General features: G+C 43.4%; 1 protein-coding gene across 1 annotated transcript; it reads right to left on the reverse strand.

The window, feature by feature from the left end:
* Positions 1-1,096: 1,096 nt before the first annotated feature.
* LOC117524572 (ribonuclease P protein subunit p25-like protein) lies at positions 1,097-3,033 on the reverse strand. The gene is given in 2 exon segments (XM_034186389.1): positions 1,097-1,551; positions 1,554-3,033. Coding segments are annotated over 2 exon segments (696 nt in total). The 5' UTR covers positions 1,969-3,033; the 3' UTR covers positions 1,097-1,270.
* Between the last annotated feature and the right edge of the window lie 13,145 nt (positions 3,034-16,178).

Consider the following 16,178-nt stretch of genomic DNA (forward strand, 5'->3'; position numbering starts at 1 on the left):
TGAGTTTTCTATTAAATATTTGTTTGATTTCTTTGTTTTTTTATTCACCATGGCAGATAAAATACAGTCTGCTGACTTAAATTTGATCCAGTTGTTTGTTTTCTTATCGTGTCCAGCTCAAACAAAGCTTCCTTTTATTTCCTCTTCAAATAAAATTTCGAATTTAGTTTCGAAATTGTGCAAAAATGCATTAAGAGAATACACAAACTGTGCCATTTGGAGAAAGTCAGCACATTTCATTTCATGTCAGTCAACCACACCTCCAATATTGTGCTGTGACAATGTGACCGATGTGACTGCTCAGAGTTAAAAGAAAAAAAAAATGGTGACATACTGGCTAGAGGGGCCAACTGTAATACAAGGTGGGCGTGCAGACCTATAGGCTGCAAGCAGAGGGTTAGTACACAGCTTAAACTTTGTATTTTACAGGAGCATCATGTGTGGAGCTCAGTCAAGACTTTTAATCTTTTTCTCTCGTTGTGGTGGATGATATTTTGTTGTTATCTTAATGAATCTGTGCTGTTTTTCTGCCTCGGCACTTTTTGTCAGCCGGTGTTGGCTAGGAGCCTTATCAAGTGTGTTGTCATTAATTTTTTTTTTTTTTTCTTTTTAAAATTTCACTGCCATTCTTCTTATCAAAAGATCAGCATGCTGTGATCCTCTGTTCAGCCAGCGCTTGCAAATTTGACAATATCAGGAAACAGAAGCACAAAAGAAAAATTTCCACAGGGGGGAAAAAACCCCACCTCAATTTTATTTAATTTGTTTCATGATATTTAACAAATAAAACATTTGCATTTGTAACATCATCAATGGCTTTGAACTCTTTATATTAAACTTCAGATTATGTTTTTAAAGTGGCACAATTGCATTACTATGCTAATAAGCTCTTCCTCCCCAGGCTGTTGGTACTTTGCTGCAAGCTGGACCCTGGAAACCAGTGTGACTGGTGGTGTTTTCTTTAGTCAGAGTGAAATGGGATGTGAATCAGTTAAAGACTTTTAGGCATGGTTGCACACACCTGAACAGTTCTGTGGATTTGAGAGTCCAGTCAGACAGGACGGGAACCAGAGGCCAGCCTTTAGGTCCCAGCTAACCTGACCTCTGGAGGCGGAATTGGTACTCAGTTCTTCTCAGAAAACATTGTTCTGTCTGAGTGACTGTTCTGATTGTCTCAGCATTGTGCTTGGGTGGAGGGCAATGCCAAATGAAATCCACTGATTCAATTCTCTTTACTGTTTCACACCAGTTCAGTCAGTCAGTCAATCAGTCAGTCAGCGAGGGGGAGGACGCCTTCCCCCATACACACCCTCTTAAAAGAAGGAAAGCTGCTGCACGATGAGGGTTGAAGAGGTCTCTTGCACGCTGTTTGCGGGATACCGGTGCCCTCTTTCTCCTCCCACAATGCACTGAGTGTCTCTGGAGGCTGGTAGCCTGGTTCCTGAGTATCCAGGGGGTCTTTGGAGAGGAGGATGCTGATGGAGGGCACCGTCCTGTGCACCGTCATCTCTGATGTGTGACCTTCGTTGCTCTCCCACACCTCCTTCACCACTTGTATTGTAGTTTGGTCATCTGGTGCAGAGAGCCCACCTTACGCTTCATGATCTCAGCACAAGTGATGGTTTTGGTGACAGCACGACCCGAGCCGGTGAAGACAACTTGTCTGAGCCCACCGTCACCACTGCCGCCATCTCTCACACTTATCTCTCCTTGCATTCGTGCCATGGCAAATCCCATCAAGTTACGGATCTTACTGCCCTCCTTCACACGCATCTCCAACACCCCAGAGGCAAGTCCCGGAAAGGGACATGGACTGTCCTCCTCGGTTCGGCAGACTTTCTTGAACCCTTCCTGCCCAGTTTGAGAGCAGGCATAGGGGTAGATGGTGGCACTGGTTTTAGGGTGCAGAAACATTTCTGACGACTGCCTGCTGGTCAGCACTACTGCAGGTTTGACCCTGGTGGACATGACAGGACCCCGAGGTTACACCATTCTCCGTGTGGGTAGCTCCACTCACTTCCACTCCTGGGTGGGGCCTGACGATGTCTCGGACCAGGTACTGACTCTGACCACTGACCACTCCGCACCCTGTGAACATGTCTCCTGTCCTCAGTGCTCCACTGTCAGTCCAGTCTGCATCACTTCCTCACATCTGTGACACTTTTAGTCAACAGCTGGAAAGTTTTGAAGACTTCATATAAGCGAGGAATTATTAGCCCTTCCCCAAGAGCACTATCAATGGAGTCTTTAACTCTCCCTCCGTGAACGAGCTGCAGAAATAAGATAAACGCCTGGCTGGCGAATTAAGAACACTGTCGGGACCGTTCAAGTTGTTCTTTAAGAGCATCTCAATTTCATACCACCAATGTCTATTTAGAAAGTGCTCTGGAGACAGATAAAAATAATGAAGAAAAAGTATGCTAAATTATCCCTTTTGCTTCAATAGCACATATTTCCGATGCCGCTTTTATCCATAATAGCTGCAAAAGAAACGGGGTACTTTGATCATTCTTCTCTGACAAAACTTTCAACAAAGAGAAAGTAAAAGCTCAAATGAAGACTCCACCTTTTCCGAGGGAGCTGATCCAGCCTCGTTGATCTTGATGTATGATCATGTCGGCCTCAGTTCAAAACTCTTGCGCTGACCCGGTTGTTAAGTTCCATCCTCGTCCAAAATGTTGGACTCCAGCATGAGTGTGTGTGTATCGCATCTTCTGGGTAACCTCTGTTGTTAAGGCCGGAGCTGTTTGAAGGTCTGCACCTGGGGCGTCTTCCCTGGAGCTCTGTGTCGTCTCCAGTGATGCTGAAAGAAGTGTGTTCCTTTCCCCACAAAAAGACATAAGGGACAGGAGCTGCCTCACAAATGCTCACTGGAGGAGTGTCTGTGTGATTGAGGGGGAGCATGAGGGAAAGGGGAGGCAGCCCTCTTAAAGGCACAGGTCTTTTCATCTTTTTCAGGCGAACACCCTCCCCTGCACGAATGAAGCCTTTCGCCTCCCTGGGAAAAAGTGACGCGCAGCTCAGCGGTGTCCCTTTAAAACTGAGAACGCAGATCTCCGACAACTTTGTCAATCTCTTTAGAGGACGTTCCAGTGTTCAATGTACACGACTGATTAAACCTGAGTTCTGAAATGGAGACTCAGTCAAGCTTTAAAAATGCATTTTCAGCTGCGAACAATGAATTAAATTAGCCCCGTTATAATTGAAAACATCCTTCAAAGAGCGGCTGAAAGTCAGCAGCATTAAATTGCACTGTACTTAGCCTTTATCCTATTAGATGTTTGTGAACATTACAATTACTAATGCAGCATTAATAGCTTCACTGTTGAAGCAATCAAGTGGCGCACTATGAATAGCTGTCTCTTAACGCTTCGATTGTTATATTGTCACAAGGCTGGAGAGCCCTTGTGATCAAGGACACGGGGAGCACAAAAACCACACATCCATGACTCCCGTGTTCAAAGTGCTGCATTAATGATGTGACTGTCTTCATTAGTCTGGTGCATCTGAGCAGGTGAGGAGATTCTGCTGGCAGGTGGGCTAATAAGCATCTTAATGGGCCTTCCGTCACCAGTGGAGGGCGCTGGCTGGCCTGTACCGAGTCAGGCCCAGACAGCTGTAGTCATCCTGTTCAGGCCGGTCTCCACGACGACAGGTGGATTTGTTTTGTGTGCGACTGGCAGATTGGAAAATGGGTAAAGACAGCCCGCTGGGGCAGAACCTATGAGGCCAAGAGAGAAAGGCAGACAAGTTCTAAGTACTTTTCTGTTCGACTATATGCTGTAGTACACAGACAGTAAAATCTCTGTGGCTCAGCCCTAGCTTTAGCGTGAGGCTAATTTACACTGGCATGTGTATTATATTGGATCCCAATGGTAATAAAGTGAAAAAATAAGAAGAGCCACCATGTACACCCGACAGAAAACTACATTTAACTCTTTTATTAACTCCGTTTGAAGAAGAGAAATCAGTGAGGAATCAATGGTCATTGGTTAAATGGAATTATTGTATTTCCCCCTTTTTAATTTTATTTCATAACACAGTGCCCAAAAGTTTTAGTTGGATTACAAATTTGATCAAATGGAGTGTTTGGTGGTCAGCACGGTGGCTTATGGCCCAGTCACACGGCATATGACAATACCTGAACAAAGGGAAAAAAGTCAAGGTGGACGATTGAGCTTTTGACTTTTCCCTTCACAGAACAGCCTGTGAATCAAGAGTGCAAAAAGAACGAAAGAGGAACAAAATTAAACCGAAGCTAACGTTGATCTCCACGCTTTAAACGAAACCGCCTGGAGCCACTGCTGTGTCTATGTCCTGCTCTGCGTTCCAGCTGCAAACAGAAGAACGCAATCCGACCCACTCTGGAGATCTGTGCGCACATCAGTGGTTCCGCCTGCTCTGGTTCCTCATCCAGAACAAAAGTTGGATCATCTCCTTCACATCAGAATCTCTCTCTGCTTCAGAGTGACAATGCACTGCAGGCTTTGTCTTACTCCAATTAAAAAAAAAACAATAAAAAAAATGCTGGTGTGCCATGGGGGCTGGTGTATCAGTGTATTACGATACTAGGCCATATATATATATTGATTTATAGCAGAAAACTGTCAAAAGGGGGAATAAATATGTGTAAAGATTATTGAATATATCAGAACAGTAAACTGATCAGTCCATGTGAACGCTGCGCATTGACTCCCCATGTGCTGTTATTTCCACCAGCTGCCACTGATCCACAACGTGAATTCTGTCTCCCAGAACAACTCATATAATCATCTGAATCATCTACCTGTTGCCACTTGTACAGAATGGCTGAATTGTCAGTCCTACATTCATACTGTTATATTTAATAAAAATAATAAGCACACATAGGAGGCAATGGCTGCTGCTGCTGCTGCTGCTGCGTCCAAGTACCGTCGGAAATTACACAACTTTTGGTGTTTCAAATTCAGCAGTTGCTTGTGGCAGGGGTGTGGTTTTCATTATTTTTGGGTAAAACTGTATCCACACAAAAGATTAATTCTGGCCTATATAAGGTGCCTGAGCCCAATGAAGCTGAGCCCCCCCAAATAAAAAAAACAAGCAAACAGGCTGAGTTTGCCCTGTAATTTGCGACGGTACATGAATGTAGCGGCAGCAGCAGCGCTCACAAACCGGCTTCTGCACTGTATGAAAACATTCAGCTGGTTGAACGAAGTCAAACAATGCTAACGTTACAAAAATGAAGCAAATGATTAAAAAAAACGCCGCCAAGAACTACAGCAAAACAAAATACGGAAGAATTGAGGTTTTCAGCGGCATTCATTCAAATTTTTCAACAGTTTAAAAATCCTGACGAAGTGCCAGCTGCAGGAACGAAGCTGCACGAAGGTTAAACAATGTCAACGAAAGTCCAGAATTCTTGATTCATTTGAGCTTCATTGCCTTTCGTTAAATGCCGTGTTACCGGGCCTTTAGTGGTTAGCACTTTTGCCTCACAGAAAGAGCGTCACGGGATCGATTCCCACCTGTGGCCATTCTGTGGGAAGTTTGCGCATTCTCCCCGTGTTTGTGTGGGTTCCCGCCGTGTGTTCCGGCTTCCTTCCACATCCAAAGACATGCAGGTTAGGTGGATTGGAAACTTTAAATTGGCTGTAGGTGTATGTGCAGGTGTGAATGTGTTTGTTTGTCTTGTCTGTATGTGGCGCTACGACAAACTGGAGTCCTGTCCAGGGTGTACTCTGCCACACCCCATGACTGCTGGGAAAGGCTCCAGCCCCCATGACCCTGGAGTCAGTGGTTGAAGATGAGTGAGTGTAATTTTTATTTTATTTTTATTCCATCAACTTATTTTTTTGGCTGTTCCATTAGGGGTCGCCACAGCAGATCAATCATTTCCATCTCACCCTGTCCTCTGTATCTTCTTTGTCAGACCAACCACCTGCATGTCCTCCCTCATCACATCCTTAAACCTCCTCTTTGGCCTCCCTCTTTCCTCCTGCCTGGTGGCTGCATCCTCAGCATCCTTCTCCTTATACTGTATTCTGGGTCCCTCCTCTGCACATGTCCAAATGATCTCAATCTCATCTCTCTGACTTTGTCTCCAAACTGTCCCACCTGAGCTGTCCCTGTGATATGGTCATTCCTAATCCTGTCCGTCCTCGTCACTCCCAAAGAGAACTGCAACATCTTCAGCTCTGCCTCCTGTCTTTTGTTAGTGCCACCATCTCGAAGCCGTACAACACAGCTGGTCTCATTACTGTCTTGTAAACTTTCCCTTTTACGCTTGCAGATATTCTTCGGTCACAAATCACTCCTGCCACCTTTCTACAACCACTCCACCCTGCTGTATTCTCTTTTTCACCTGTCTACCACTCTCCTTACTTTGTACATTTGACCCAAGTATTTAAACTCATTTACTTTCACCACTTCTACTCCTTGTAACTGCACTATTCCACTGGGCTCCCTCTTATTCACAATGTATTCAGTCTTGCTCCTACTGACTTTCATTCCCCTTCTCTCCAGGGCATATCTCCACCTTTCCAGGCTAGATACAACCTCCTCAAAACTCTTACTACAGATCACAATGTCATTTGCAAACATCATAGTCCATGGAGACTCCTGTTTGAGCTCATCTTTCAACCTGTCCATCACCATTGTGAACATGAAAGGACTTAGCTGATCCTTGATGTAATCCCATCTCCACCTTGAACGAGTCTGTCATTCCTACTGTGCATCTCACCGCTGTCACACTATCCTTGGACATGCTCTACACTACCCTCACATCCTTCTCTACCACTTCAGACTTCCGCATACAATACCTCAGCTTCTCTTGGCACCCTGTTATAAGCTTTCTCTAAATCCACAAACACACAATGTAACTCCTCTAGCCTTCTCTATCCTTCTCCATCAGTATTCTCAGAGAAAGCATTGCATCTGTAGCACCGTGTTACCATCTGTTTATGGGGTTGATTTGTTTTGTGTCAGGTCGGTCCGTTTGCCACTTGTGAATGTCTTGGTGTTTGCTGCCGTCTGCTGTTCTCATTTAGTTAGCACATGTCTATGTCGTCTTAATTATTTCCACCTGCGGGGCATTTAGTTTGTGTATTTAAATTACTTCCATTTGTCTTTCCTTTGCGGGTCCATTTTTGTATGGTTGGTTGTAGATGATGAGTACTGCCATTATGTTGGCATTGCTTAGTTCTCTGTTTTCTCCTAGAGGGGTTGGAAGTATTCAGTCTTGTGTTTTGCACTCCCTTTTGTTTGTGGTTATCTGATTGATTCCCCTACCTAGCATCTAGAGTGGATTGTATTTTTGTTGTAATCCCGAGACCTGTTTGTACTTTGGAATCCCTCACCCATTCTTGGGTTTAGAACTGTATTTTGTTGCAACCTTCCACAGAACTTTTTGCATTTTTGGAATCCCTCACCCAATGTTGGGTTTTGAAATGTTTTGTTCTGACCTTCACCCTGTTGTGTGATTTGACCCATGTGCTGTTCATTAAACACTTGGAACTCACCTGGCTGTCCTGCTATTTGGGGTTCAACTCTGTTTAATTCCTAGCTCCAAATCACAACATGTAGTGATCTTCTCGACAAGAAACCGTATTGCTGCTCACAGATCTTCACGTGTTTCCTAAGCCTAGCTTCTATACTGCACTTTCCTATAACTTCATGCTGTGACTGATCAACTTTATGTCTCTGTAGTTACTGCAACTCTGCACATCATTCTTGTTCTTAAAAATAGGAACCAGCACACTTCGCCTCCACTCTCAGGCATCCTCTCAGTTTCCAAGATTTTATGAAACAATCTGGATAGAAACTCCACTGCCATCTCTCCTAGACATTTCCATGCCTCCACTGGAATGTCATCTGGACAAATGGCTTTCCACTCTTATCTATTCTTAGCTGTCATAACTTCATCCTTACAAATCTCCTGCACTGCCTGATTTACTCTCCACATCAGCCTTTTCACTCATTTTCTTCATCATCAGCTCCTCAAAATATTCCCTCCACCTTCTCAATGCACTCTCCTAACTTGTCAGCACATTACCACTGCATCTTTGACCACCCTAACCTGCTGCACATCCTTTCCAGCTGTGTCCCATTGTCTGGCTTGTCGGTACAAGTCCTTTCTCCTTCTTATTCAACTTAACTTTTTGTACAGCTCTCAATATGGCTTTTCCTTAGCTTTTCCCACTTCTCTTTTCACCTTACGCTGTATCTCTGAGTACTTCTGTCTACTTTCTTCATGTCTCAGACTATCCCAGTTCTTTTCGCCTACCTCTTTCCTCTTATGCTTTCCTCGACATCTTCGTTCCACCACCAAGTCTCCTTGTCTTCCTTCTGCTGTCTAGCTGTCACCCAGTGCCTTCCGGGCTGTCTCCCTCATGTTTGCAGTACTTATCCAGTTGTCCAAAATTGCTTTTCCTCCATCCTGTGTCTCTCTCACCTGCTCACTGAATTTCACACAACAGTCTTCCTCCTTCAGCTTCCATCATCTGATCCTTTGTTAAGCTCTCACTCTGTTCTTCTTTACCTTTAATGTCATCCTACAAACCTCCATCCTATGTGGCCTAGCTACACTCTCTCCTGCCACCACCTTACAGTCTCCAATTTATTTTAGCTTGCATCTCGTACAAAGAAAGTAGTCCACCTATGTACACCTTCCTCCAGTCTTGTATGTGCTCCTCCCTTTTTTTTAAAGCAGGTATTCACCACAGCCATTTCCATCCTTTTTGCAAAATCAACTACCATCTGTCCATCTACATTCCTGTCCTTGATACCATATCTATGCACTACTTTTTCATCACCTCTTTTCCTTGCACAAACATGCCCATTGAAGTCTGCTCCAAACAACACTTTCATGCTTGGGCACACACTACAACACCTCAACTAACTTGCTCCAGAATTCTTTCTCCTTCATCTCACAACCTACCTGTGGGGTATATATCTCTCTCTCTCTTAGGTGGTCTGCTCTTGGGCAGGTCCAGCATGCACAACCGCACACCATCTCTCTCGATCCATCGCCATCTCCTTTATGATGTGGTAGCCACGCCCTTCTTTCAGCATTGCCAACCTCTTCCTCCTCTCCTCTCTTTCCATCTGCTCCCCTCCAGCACTGTTCTTAACATTCCTTCTGATCTCATGATGTGGCCAATCCATCGCGCTTTCCTCTTCCAGATTGTAACTTTGAGACTTCTCTTTTCTCCAACTCTCCTCAGTACTTCTTCATTTCTCATGTGCTCTCTCCAGCTGATCTTTTCCATCCTCCTCCAAAACCACATCTCGCAGCTCTCTAGTCTCTTCATGTCCTCTTTTTAATGTCCAAGTTTCTGAGCCATAAAGGAGTACACTCCAAACTAAAGTCTTGATTAGCCTCTTCTTCAGGTTTTGGTGGTCTTTCCAGTGAGTAGCGCTTGATGTTTGTAAACGCGTCTTTTGCCATAGCAATTCTTTTCCTCACTTCTTTTTCGCTACGTCCATCATCTGTGAGCAGGCTTCCAAGATATTTGAATGGTTGGACTTGTTCTAGTACCTGGCCATCGATGTTGATCTGCAACTGCTCATATTCACCTTTCCCAATCTTCATTACCTTTGTCTTGGTCTTGTTTATTCTTATTCCGTATTCTCCACCATCATTTAGCTTCGTCATGATGGTCTGGAGTCCTTTTGCTGTGTTCGCTATCATTGCCTGATCATCTGCAAATCTCACAGCTTGGATCAAGTGTCCTCCCATCGTCACTCCTTCTTCCAATCCTTCCATGGCCTCCTTCATCATTGTCTCTGTAAAGATGTTAAAAAGCAGCGGAGAAGGTAGGCAGCCCTGACGCACTCCGCTTCCGATGATACATGGTCCAGCCATCCCTGGTCAGTTTGCACTGTTGCCATCTGTCCCATGTAAAGGGCTTTGATCAATCTCCTCTCCCTCCATCTGCTCCCAGGTCTTTCAAAACGGCCATCAGTTTCGTCCAGTCCACCCGATGAATGCCTTCTCGTAGTTGACAAAACAAACATAAACATCTCGTTTGTTCGATGTTACGTTCTGATAATGTTCTCATGATGGCCACTGCCTCTCTTGTTCCCATCCCTTTCCGGAAGCCAAACTGGTCCCATCCAATGTAGTCCTTCATTCTGGTTCTCAGTCTGTTGTTAATTACTCTCAACAGGATCTTTGATGCATGGGAGATGAGGCTGAGTGTTCGATGTTCTTCACATCTCTGTGCATTGGGTTTCTTCTGCAGCGGCACAATGATACTGCGCAGGAAGTCCTCAGGCCATGATCCAGTGTTATATATGGTTTTGCACAGAGTGATAAGGTGCTCCTCTCCTTTATCTTGCAGTGCCTTGAGCATCTCTGCTGGGATGCCATCTTCGCCTTTGCTTTGCCAGTCTTCAGTTCTTGTATGGCATGTAGTATCTCACTTTTCAAGATGTCCGGGCCAAGTTGGTCCCTCTCTACTCTCTTCTTTCCTCTCAATTTGCTCAGGGTCTCTTCTTTGTTGTAGAGCTCCTCTATGTACTCCTTCCACCTCTTAATGTCTCCTCTGGTTCTGTCAGTAGTACACCTTGCTTACTCATGATGTCTTGTTGACTGATTCTTGTTTTTCCAGGTCAGTTTTTTCACCTTCTGGTACATTTTGTCAATCTGTCCAGCTCTTTCCAAGTCTTCTATCTCTTGCATTGTTCCTCCCAATACTTTTCTCTCACTGCATCTGTACTTCTTCTCAGTTCATTGTTAAGCTTTCTGTACATCCTCTTTCCTTTCTCTGTGTTCACTTTTTTCCACCGTCTCCTCTCGTCCATCTTTCGTATCATATTTTCTGTCACCCACGGTTTCTTTGCTCCCCTCCTCTGTTCTTTCCAATGGTCTCCTCTGCACTTTCAGTAAGTGCTTTCTTTAAGATGTTCCATTGTTCATTTGCACCTGTCTCTGTGTTTGGTTGCTCTGTAGTCTGATTCTGACTCCGTCATTTAGTTTTTCTTTGGATTCATCTTTCAGAGCTTCTGGGTTCCACTTTTGTGGATGTTTGATTTTCTCAGTCGCTTGAGTTTCAGGTTGACTTTCATTGCAACAAGGTTGTGGTCTGAGTCCGCATCTGCACCAGGAAAGGCATGGGCGTTCTTTACACTGTTGCGGTACTGCTGTTTCACCATGATGTAATCTAACTGCATTCGTCTCACGTCTCCTGGGGCCTTCCATGTGTACCTCCTATGTTTGTTATGCTTGAACCATGTGTTGTAATGCAGAGCTTATTTCTTTTACAGAACTCGAGTAACATTTGTCCTCTGTCATTTCTGCTTCCTAATCCGTACTTGCCAGCTACGTCATTCTCACCTTGCTCTCCACCACGCATTTAGGTCTCCCATTACAATGACGTAGTCATCTCCTCTTCCTTTCCTGATCGCATCCTCCACTTGTTCATAGACTTCCTCGACGTCTTCATCCTCGTAGTCTGTTGATGGCATGTATACAACAATCATCACTATGTCTACTGGTGATCCTCTCAGTCTCACTCTCATCAGACGATCGCTGATGCATTCCACTTCTCTCACACTCTAACTAGTTGTTTGGTCCAGTAATATCGCTACTCCCCGCTGGCTCTGTTTCTTCCAGAATGGATCACTCTATACTTGTCACTGCTGACATCCCGTCTCCTTCCACCTGGTCTCTATCAGACTGAGCATGTTCAAGTTGTTTCTCTCCATCTCTCTCTTGATGTTTTCCAGTTTCTCAGCTCTTCGCATGCTTCGCACATTCCATGTCCCTACTTTAAGGGTCTTCTTGTTGCAAGGATTTCACAGGTTGACGATCAGGGAGGCCCTGCACCCTCCCGTGCCGGACGAGGCTCCCTGCCCCTGTTGAGACATGGCTCCATTTACGCCGTTGACTCATCTACTTCTACTTCTACGGCGATGCATGGTTTGACTTGGGATGTAATAGGGGTGGTTTCCCGTTGCCTTCCCCAGGGAGTGATGGTGATAAAGCGGTCACTCCAACTGTCCGCTAACCCTCAGAGGGCCTCACCACCAGATGCAGTTTAAGGTCATGTGCAAGATGGGTATAGCACAGAAGATATTCATCATCTCCCTTCAATGTCCTACTTTACACTCATCACCCTGTTGGACACTTGCTTGACCTCCAGCACACTCTTAACACTCTTCTTTTAAAATGACTCCAATACCATTTCTCTTCCTATCCACATCATGACACAACAACTTGAACCCGCCATCTATGCTCCTCGTCTTACTTCCCTTCCACTTGGTCTCTTGAACACACAATATATCTACCTTTCTATGCCCCATCATGTCAGCCAGCTCTCTCCCTTTACCAGTCACACTGCCCACATTAAAGTCCAGACTTTCACTTCCACCCTTCTAATTTCTTCTTTTCTCGCTGTCTCTCGACATGGTCTCCTCCTCTTATTTTATTCCATCAATAATATGCTGAAAACACTGAAAAGAAATATCCAAATATTCCCTTTAAAACAAAATTAAAAGGATTTTGGTGTGTATTTCATAGAACTGATGATTTTGGAAAACTATTTTGTAGAGTACCTGTACTGCATTCTACATGACATTACAAAGTTTTGACCCAGTCTCAATATTCTGAGTGGACCATTGGCCATGGTGGCAGTCTGCCCTTCGAATTTGGAACCTGGTTTTCTTGTTAGGCTGCCAACAAAATCACAGTGTGATCACCTACAACATCTTTTAGATTTTTAAGAATTTACCCAGAAACAGCCGATCTGCTCTGTGTAAGCCTGATCCCATCAGATCTCAGAAACAAACTAAGCAGTGTGGGACCTGGTTAGTACTTCGATGAGAGACCTCTTTGGAACACCAGAGGCTGTGTGTGTTCCTCCAGTTCCGTCAGGAAGGGCATGGGGTAAAACTTGTGCCAAATATGAATGCGGCTCTGTTTGTATCCGCTGTGGCGACAACAACCAGAAATTGGTAGAGAATTTGCAGAGTAACTGATTCCTCTTGTTCATACTCTACCATTCAAAAGTTGAAACACCTTGTCCCTTTCAATTGAATCGGAAAGGGTGTCTAATAGGTTTGACTGGTAGTGTATATTAAACATTTTGTAGCATTTTATAGCATTTGTAGCATTTAATGTGACTAAACTTCAATTAAATATGCCTGATTAATCCTTCCTATAACATTTTCAATATTCTTAGACAATGTAGGACACAAAAAATTTAAAAAAACGTTTGTGTAGATTTATCTCCAAAAGAAATGATGTATTTTTAAAGTGAAAGTTGTCACATATTTTGCTTACTGATTATTTATTAATTTATTTATTTTACAGACATCACACATTAGCAGCTTCCAGACATTATTTTAAGCTTAAGGCAGGTTTCGTGACCATACTACGACAATGCTAGATCAGTATTCTAGATTTTCTTTCAAGCCTGATTTTACCATCTTATTTTTACAGTCATGGGTTTGATTCCCACCTGTGGCCTTTCTGTGTGAGTTTGCATGTTCTCCCCGTGTTTGTGTGGGTTTCCTCTGGGTGCTCCGGTTTCCTCCCACATTTAAATAAGACATGCAGGTTAGGTAAATTATAAACTTTATAATTGTCCAGGTCTCCCTGGCAAAAGAGGTCGCAATCTCAATGAGACTAACTTGGTTAAATAAAGGCTAAATCAAAATTACAGTAGGCAGACATTATATATAAACATTTATTTTTTAGACAGTATGTCATATGTATAGAAGTGGAATTAATCTTATTTGTCTCCAGGACCACAGTGAAAGACAGTATAACAAATTTCTTTTTCTAAAAACGAAAATGGGAGAGAGTGAGAGAGTGAAGATGAGAGAGCAGGAGGGGTGTTTGTTGCACTCACCAACAAGTGATCATTCTGTTGTTTGGGAGAAATTACCCTCATCAGTCATATGGAGATACACAGCTGCCTAAGGGGATCTGGTAATGTTACTGCATAATAAACTGTGTTCGTGTGCACATGCATGTGTTCAGAGAATGAATGGAAGCAAAAAGAAAAGAAGCACAAAAGGGCAGGGGGTAAAAGAAAATGTAATTTAGCAGCGGAGAGGTGAAAATTGATGATTAAAACAGATTTGCAATCACCCCTCTTTACAACATGAAGTTGGCACATCAGTTATTGCTTCAAAACCTGTTTGCCTGCAAGAAATAAAACACATTAAAGGGGTTATATTTTGCAAAAATATGTCTTAATTTCTTATTAATTAAATATGGTTGTGGTTTCACCTTAATCCTATATTAGAATCCAGAAGGAAGCTGCGAGAATTTTTGGATTTGATCATATTGCATCACTCCAAGCACATTGCTCGCCATACACCTCAGAACAAACATTATGGGCCCCTTCACACATAGTGCAAAGTTTGGTCAATTATGGTGAAACAGTGTGAAACAGTTCAAAATTAGTGCACCACGAAACATTGCGCCGACAGGCAGGCATGCACACGCCGGTGTCTTTCGAGCAGGAACACAGTGCCAGGTACAGCACATCGCACCACTTACTTGGAATAAATAAAAATAAAAACCAGCTGGTACAACCCCAATTCCAATGAAGTTGGGACATTGTGTAAAATGTAAATAAAAACAGAATACAATGATATGCAAATGCACTTCAACCTATATTCAATTGAATACACCACAAAGACAAGGTATTTAATGTTCAAACTGATAAACTTTGTTGTTTTTTTAAATGGATGCCTGGAACACATTTAAAAATAGTTGGGACGGGGCAACAGAAGACTGGGAAAGTTGATGAATGCTCAATGAACACCTAATTGGAAACAGGTGTGTCATGATTGGGTACAAAAGGAGCATCCCCAAAAGGCTCAGCTGTTCACAAGCAAAGATGGGGAGAGGATCACCACTTTGTGAACAAAAATAACCCAACAGTTTAAGAACAATGTTTCTCAACTTGCAACTGCAAGGAATTTAGGGATTCCATCATCTACAGTCCATAATATAATCAGAAGATTTAGAGAATCTGGAGAATTTACTACACGTAAGCGGCAAGGCCGAAAACCAACAATGAATGCCTGTGACCTTCGATCCCTCAGGCGGCACTGCATTAAAAATCAACATCATTGTGTAAAGGATCTTATCGCGTGGGCTCAGGAACACTTCAGAAAACCACTGTCAGTTAACACAGTTCGTCGCTACATCTACAAGTGCAAGTTAAAACTCTACCATGCAAAGCAAAAGCCATACATCAACAACATCCAGAAACGCTGCCGCCTTCTCTGGGCCTGAGCTCATTTGAAATGGACAGACGTAAAGCGGAAAAATGTGCTGTGGTCTGATGAGTCCATATTTCAAAATGTTTTTGGAAGTCATGGACGTTGTGTCCTCCAGACAAAAGAGGAAAAAGAGCATCCAGATTGTTACCAGCGCAAAGTTCAAAAGCCAGCATCTGTGATGGTATGGGGGTGTGTTCATGCCCATGGCATGGACAATTGACACAACTGTGATGGCACCATCAATGCTGAAAGGTACCTCCAGGTTTTGGAGCAACACATGCTGCCATCCAAGCAATGTCTTTCTCAGGGATTCCTGCTTATTTCAGCAAGACAGTGCCAAGCCACATTCATAGTAAAAGAGTGCGGGTACTAGACTGGCCTACCTGCAGTCCAGACCTGTTGCCCATTGAAAATGTGTGGCACATTATGAAGCAAAATACAACAGAGACCCCAGACTGTTGAATATCTGAAGTCGTACATCAAGCAAGAATGGGAAAGAATTCCACCTACAAAGCTTCAACAATTAGTGTCCTCAGTTCCCAAACGCTTATTGAGTGTTGTTAGAAGGAAAGGTGATGTAACACAGTGGTAAGCATATCACTGTCCTAGCTTTTTTGAAACTTGTTGCAGGCATCCATTTCAAAATGAGCAAATATTTGCACAAAAATAAAAAAGTCTATCAGTTTGAACATTAAATATCTTGGCTTTGTGGTGTATTCAATTGAATATAGCAATATATATAGCGCAATATCTCTAAAATTAGAAAGGTCTTGTCTCAGAGTGATGCTGAAAAACTAATTCATGCATTTATTCCTCTAGGCTGGACTATTGTAATTCATTATTATCAGGTTGTCCTAAAAGTTCCCTGAAACGCCTTCAGTTAATTCAAAATGCTGCAGCTAGAGTACTGACGGGGACTAGAAGGAGAGAGCATATTTCACCCATATTGGCCTCTCTTC

Source organism: Thalassophryne amazonica, chromosome 2, assembly GCF_902500255.1.
Source record: "Thalassophryne amazonica chromosome 2, fThaAma1.1, whole genome shotgun sequence".
Taxonomy (NCBI): Eukaryota; Metazoa; Chordata; class Actinopteri; order Batrachoidiformes; family Batrachoididae; genus Thalassophryne; species Thalassophryne amazonica.